Source organism: Siphateles boraxobius, unplaced genomic scaffold (genome assembly GCF_051911475.1).
Source record: "Siphateles boraxobius isolate OS27281-9 unplaced genomic scaffold, OSU_SipBor_1 29, whole genome shotgun sequence".
In the NCBI taxonomy this organism is placed as follows: Eukaryota; Metazoa; Chordata; class Actinopteri; order Cypriniformes; family Leuciscidae; genus Siphateles; species Siphateles boraxobius.
Genome location: NW_027508908.1, coordinates 18,907,394 through 18,914,344, shown reverse-complemented (window position 1 = coordinate 18,914,344; position 6,951 = coordinate 18,907,394). Strand labels below are relative to the sequence as shown.

General features: G+C 38.0%; 1 protein-coding gene across 2 annotated transcripts in view; it reads left to right on the top strand.

The window, feature by feature from the left end:
- Positions 1 to 409: 409 nt before the first annotated feature.
- Positions 410 to 6,951, top strand: part of pudp (pseudouridine 5'-phosphatase) — a 68,127-nt gene continuing 61,585 nt past the window's right edge. Inside the window, exons 1-3 of one of the 2 annotated variants that reach the window (XM_077246843.1) lie at positions 410 to 741; positions 1,079 to 1,297; positions 1,803 to 2,032. In XM_077246843.1, coding sequence (XP_077102958.1) covers positions 687 to 741; positions 1,079 to 1,297; positions 1,803 to 2,032 — 504 coding nt within the window. In that variant the 5' untranslated portion in view covers positions 410 to 686. The remainder of the gene's footprint in view (positions 742 to 1,078; positions 1,298 to 1,802; positions 2,033 to 6,951) is intronic. The other variant, XM_077246844.1, reaches the window with a different exon arrangement.

Sequence of the window (6,951 nt, the reverse complement as noted above, 5' to 3'; positions counted from 1 at the left end):
AGTAGAGCAAACATATCGATTAAAACATGTATTTTAAACTATTAACACGTGTGCTTTTTTGATATGGACGGATTATTATTAGGTGGGTGAGAATCTTGTTAAAAAAAACTTGTGAGAGAACCCCTGAAGGCAGCCATACATTTTTATGCCCTAATAGCCTACTCATTATTCTGAAAATAGTGATATCATAAATACAAGATCGTTTGCAAAAAAACAAAATAAAATAAAAGAAAATAATAATAACAATAATACAATTAATAATAATAATAATAGAATATGCATATTTAGTTTTTTTTACTTTTAATATACATTTTGTATTGTTTTTCTCTCTAAAGACAATTCTATGTAAGCGCTTCAATGTGCGCTTTGAAAAACTACATTTCCCATAAACCTTTGCAACAAGAATGGTGAGTTAAAAAGTTGCCCTGAGTTGTTATTACTCGAAAGTGGATCTTATAAAGAGAAATGGTCAAGATAGAAATACATTTTTTAATCAAAACACATACATTTGACTTTCAAATATATCGAGCAAGATTTGAACTGAAGTTCTTCTGAATTTTGAGGTGTTGTTGTGTTTTTATATTTTTTATTGTTTAACATCGATTGTCCAACAGTTTTCGTGTATGTGTCTCCTGAGTCAATGAAGTCGTGTGTCCACACAGTAGAGCAAACATATCGATTAAAACATGTCTTTTAAACCAGTAACACACGTGCTTTTTGATATGGACGGATTATTATTAGGTGGGTGAGAATCTTGTTAAAAAAACGATTTTTTTTTTTACTAAATCAGCATTTGTCATTTTGTTTGCATTCAACAATATCAGAAAGACAGTAACGTTAACTTACGTATTCATCGAGTATGTTTCTGATAGTTTAAGCGATTTTTTTACTATTTGATCAAAATGTCCCTTTTTATGTCAGTAGCACATTTATAATACCCTACTTACACATTTGATTTGACAGGGATATAGCCTAGTAATACTCATCAGTTTCTTCATTATAATAAGTCAACAATTTATTGCCTTTTTGTTCCGTTCCATCAATTTGCTCTGCACTATTTCATGTTTTTATCTTGCAGATACAGAGAGGTTGTACTCAGTGTCATTCCAGGAGGTCTGTGACAGGTTCAATAAGCAGTATACCTGGGAAGTGAAGTCCTCTGTGATGGGGAAAAAGGCTTTGGAGGCTGCCAGGATCATAAGAGACAAAATTGAACTCCCCATAACCCCCGAAGAGCTCCTGGAGGAGACTAGAAAAATTCAGGAGCAATTATTCCCCACAGCCTCTCTGTTGCCAGGTAATTTTTATGTAAGATTGGAACTGGAAGTTAATTTTGAAACAAAAGGTGACACATAAGATGCATAATCTAGTTTAGAGCATATTTTCCTCAAAGTCACTTAGAATAAAATAAGCTGGTTCAAGGTCGGGTCTCACTGCTTGGTTATTAATTTTGGGGTGTGTTCATACTTGTAGTTCGATTCTCTTGGCTTTTTTGGTCCGGACCTTAGTCCTGGTTCACACTGTCATTTTTAATACAGAACTTGAAGATACAAAACAAAAAAACAACTTTTATGATGTATTGTGTGACGGAACTTACCAAAGATGCCTTTGGTCTGTTCTGCGTTCATATTTCAGTCGAACCACAACCGAGTTTGTTGTTTGGTGCGAATCAGGGTTCGGATGGCAGCTTTCACACTTATACAAATGACAACACCAACAGAGCAACCACAGTTTGTTCTTATCTAACTAATACTGCCAAGTGTGAACACCCCATATGTGACAATTTTCTGATGTTTTTTCAGGTGTAGCAAAGATTGTCAATCATCTACACAAGCATGGCATTCCTATTGCTGTTGGCACAAGCTCAGCAGGTCTGACCTTTGAGATGAAGACTAGCCGTCATAAAGAGTTCTTCAGCCTCTTCAGTCACATTGTCCTTGGAGATGATCCTGAAGTAAAAAACGGCAAGCCACACCCTGACATTTTTGTGGTGTGTGCCAAGAGATTCTCTCCACCTGCCAACCCTAAACAGGTAAGGTTGAAGCTACACTGACACTATTCTATTCTATTCTATTCTATTCTATTCTATTCTATTCTATTTTTGTTTGTTGGCTGTCACCTCTTTTTGACAGTATAAATCAAGTACAAACCGTAGCAGCTATTGCAAAGTTAATTCCTTAGCAAGAGTGTATTTGTACATGAAGAGCATACCTAAACAGTTTGCTGGCATTCTGAAGTATGATAATATGTGTAATTAAAGGCTCAGGATTCCCAACTATAGAACACATTTTCTGCCAATTTTAAAATGAAAAGGCAAACGTGAAAAAGAAACTGCAAATACAGTTTTTACAAAGATTTGTATAAATGCTCGCGCAATAATAGTGACACTATTCAAATTAAAATGTAAAGTTTAGTTGTTTTTTTTCACAGTTATCGTTTTCATTTTCATTTTCATTTAAGAAGTCAACCTGAATGCAAATTATAGTGGGCGAACACCACAAGTCAGACTATCCAAGCGTCAAACCCATTCCTCAGTCGTGGGTATCTTCAATTGCCAGAGAAACTGTTCAGCGTAAGTCACTAACTTAGACTAAGAACACAATCGATAAGGTTCATTCATTTATTAGCTTATTTTGTGATGTTAACCCCCTGACCCCTTTTCTTTGATGAAACAGTTAGCCTACATTATTTGAAACAGATAGGCCTATTATACATTACTGTTCAAAAGTTTGGGGGCAGTAAGATTTTCTTTTTGAAATAAATAAATACCTTTATTAAGCAAGGACACATTAAAATTGTTTAGAATTGACAGTAAAGACATTTATGATGTTACAAAAGATTTCTCTTTCAAATAAATGCTGTTATTTTGAAATTTATATTCATCAAAGAATCCTTTAAAACGTATCAAGGTATCAAGCATAATTAATATTACCACTTGACTAATCACATTAGGGGGCAAGTAAATATACACATAATATAATATATTAAAAATGAATTAGTAAACTAGTCAAATTTGTTGGCCTTTGTTTGACATTGCCCCAAGCGGTGTGTGTGCTGTGTATTTTAAACAAAGGTAAACGTATTTCCTCTATTTAGATTTTCAGTTGTTTAAAATAAGTGAAAGATGCTCCTTCCCTCATCTTTTAATTTGTCCTGTCAGCAAGTAATTCCATCTTGGCCTAAGACTTTAAAGTTTAAACCAAACTAGTGCAGCAGATTAATGGCATATTTCAAGAGAATCGTTCAAATTGGTATAGAAGCATGACATTTGGCACAGATACTCTCCAAGGGTCATTTGTTTGGGAAAAAGGCATTGGCCACCCAAAAATTCAACATGGCGGCAATTTTTTCAAGATGGCTCCTATTTCTGTCAAATGCTCATTATGTCAATAGTTCAAACAGTGCTATTATGTAGGCATAACATTTTGTGAAAATACTCTCTTCAGAATGTTGTTTTGGAAAACAGTGCTTGTCCCTCAAAAATTCAAGATGGCAAACATTTTTCAAGATGGCCGCCATTTTTCTTGAATCCTTACATATTTTTTTCAAATGGTGATGCTATAATGAAATTTGGTACGAATATTCTTCAAGGAACATTATCATAGAAAAAGGTGTGTGCCAAAAATTCAAGATGGGGACCATTTTCAAGATGGCCATAGAATGTACATTTCCAGAAGAAAAGTGTGAGTGGGTGCTTGCAGTGGCAAAACTCGCCACTCGGTTGCTAGGGTGTGGTACATGATTGCATACGAGCCAACAAACATGTCTGTACGATGTTCTGGTGCCGAGATATGGCTAATTCATGTGTTCAGGTGGTTGCTAGGTGGTTGCTAGAGTGTTCTGGGTCATTGCTATGGTGTTGGTAGGCGGTTGCTAGGGTATTCTGGGTGGTTGCTATGGTGTTGCTATGCGATTGCTAGGGTATTCTGTGGTTGCTAGGTCATTGCTAGGCAGTTGCTTGAGTATTCTGGGTGGTTGCTAGGGTGATGATAGTTGGTTGCTAGTGTGTTCTGGGGGGTTGCTAAGCGGTTGCTAGGGTGTTTTTTGGTGGTTGCTATGGTGTTGCTAGGGTATTCTGGGTGGTTGCTATGGTGTTACTAGGTGATTTGTAGTTGTCACAGATGGTCACTATTGGAGTTCTTAGCATTTTCCTGGCATGGTTTAGCACTTACCTAATCGCTATTAGCATGTAGCTGTTCACAGCTAGCATGTGTAGCATGTTGGAACTTCTGTTGGCTAGCATGAGTCAAAAGAGCCAACCCCCATCTCTATACGATGTTCTGATGCAGAGATATGCTGCCGTGCAAAGGCAAAAGACCGTAACTTCGTTTTTGGTTGAAAATTAGTTATTGATATTTTTGGCTCATTTTTGGCCTGTGTATTTACAGCTGCCATCAGTCCCTGTAACTTCTGATGTCCTCAGAGCCTTGTCCTGCACTAATGCGGTTAGATAGTATGCTCTTAACCCGCACCTTCGACAAACGTGTGATATCGATCGCGAAGGATGCAAAGTTGACAGAAAAGTGTTACACATGCCGTAGCAGGTGAATACAACAAAGAACTAAAGCCCCGCCTCACCCAGTTGGGGTACCGGACCTGGTTGAAACAATCATGCATCTACCTGGCAGAGTGCCAAAACTTCGCCGGCGCCTTCAGCACCGCCCTGAACACAGTCGGGCCAACGCGGGACTACTACATCACAGGGAGTGATAATAATGAAGCAACAAGGGTATATTGGTGCGTACAACATATGAAGCAAGTGCTGGTGCATACAACATCAGACCAGCTCAGCTGTCACAAGCAGGTTATACAATCACAGCGTCCGGAATAAATCCGCGGGACGAGCGAAGTGCACAAGCACAATAATAGGGCAGACAGGCAGCTGAAACCACCGCATACTAGTGCTGGGCGGTTTGACCAAAAATTGATATCACGTTTTTTTTCAAAATTATGCCGGTTTCCGGTTTATGACGTTTTTTTTTTTCATACATAGTCAGGTGTTCAATGCATTTTCTACTGGTTGAGAGAGGAATTACTGCAGTAAATTGACTTAGGATGGTCTATTTTACTGTCATTAGTGAATATTGTAGAATAATTCCACACTAGTAATACAGGTTTGCATGGCCCCAGAAAATTATGTTTGCATGGCCCCAGAAAATAAGAGCCATTCATGATTCTAATGAAGTGAGGAATCAGAATGCAAAGACAATTGCAGTCAAAATACAGAACATTTATTTTAAACAACACAATTAGAACAACTTGGAATACGTACAAGTACAAGTCCAGGAACATTACGTGCATTCAAGTAAATATAAAAAAAACTTAAACTTGTCTTGCATTGCTTTTGAGGTCTTTAAAAAAATAGTAAAAAAAATTATGCAACTTGCATTAGTTATTCCTTCAAAAGTATTGCTTCGAAACCAGAACAAACATAAAATAAATGTAAAGTGCAACTTGGCACACAGGATTATCCTGTATAATGGATGTTCGTGTTGCCACCTTTGGCGAGAATTTTAGCCCGACAGCACTTACATAAAATGGTTGTTTGGTAGACGTCGGATTTTTGGAAACCAAAAAACCTCCAAACAACAGACCCGGCTCCTCTTTCTGGCACAAGTTGTTCTTCTGTGTCATGTTGTACTAATTCTTCAGCATCCATCGTCCATGTAACGTAACAGAGCACTGCTGTTTGTTTACCCTCACTCGTCGCTGCCTAGAAGTGAAACATTGTAAAGGATCCGTCTGAAACAGTGTCGCGCAGCGTAACGTTTGTTCCGAACGATGTGTAATTAAATACACCGGTTTATTCAAAATCAATATCGTGACGAAAATATAAACCGGTTTTCGGTTTGAACCGGTTTACCGCCCAGCACTACCGCATACTGTAAAGACGCAGAACACATAAGGTTGTGCTATAAATGCATTAGTTGTCTAGGTAGTCCAGAACCCGCTCCCTACTGAGTCTCAAGGGGGAAAGCACTGCATAGGCTACTTTTCGTGAACGGACGAGGAGCGTGACACCTTGAACACGAATCTCGGTGAGCGTCTGTGAAAGTATGCGTCTTTCAGATCCACCGCTATAAACCAGTCTCCGGGTCGAATGTGCGCGAGGATCTGTTGTGATCATTTTGAACGCGTGTTTAGCAAGTCTTATGCCACTCAGTACCACTTGAAGATAGCCTACTCTTTACCGCTACGGAAGTATTTTGTTAGGTCTAATGAATTAATAGGGCCACCAGAATGCAACCAAAGCACAATACGTAGATGGAAGTATTTTGTCATGTCTAATGAATTAATAGGGCCATCAGAATGCAACCAAAGCACAATAAGTAGATGGCTATAAGTAATTGTAAATAATTCTAAATAAATGCCATGATCACTAGATTTTATACAGGTGTTACTATAATGATTTTGTTAATGGTGATCAGCAAACAAATATTGATAGTGTGGAAGTTACTGTCTTTTGCCTTGGCTGACAATACAAAGGCAGAGTACAGGAACTTTAAAATAGTGGTCAAAAGTCAAGTTTGAGCTCAATATTTTTTTATGTAGATCATTTTCATTACTTAAACATCTAATTGCCAGATATCCAGGGTCCTACCTATAATTAATTTGGCGGGACAACTAAAAATCTTTAAAGTCATTTTTCTTAGTTCCACACTCTAGCGAGTTAAGGTCTTTTGCCTTTGTAGGGCAGTATAGGTCTTGCAAAATGGTAGCTAGGGTACACTCTTTGGTTGCCAGGGAGTGGCTTGGTAGCTGCCAATCATGAATCTCTAAAGGCTGCGTGTCACTATGAATTATATAAACCAACTCCCATGTCTCTGTGACATTCAGAATGGAAGATATACCTCTTTAGATTTTGGTTGCTAAGGTGTTTAACAATGGTTGCTAGGGAGGGGCTAGAAGTGTTCAGGTAATTCATGATTGAATGTTTGCTGCCCCGAGTAA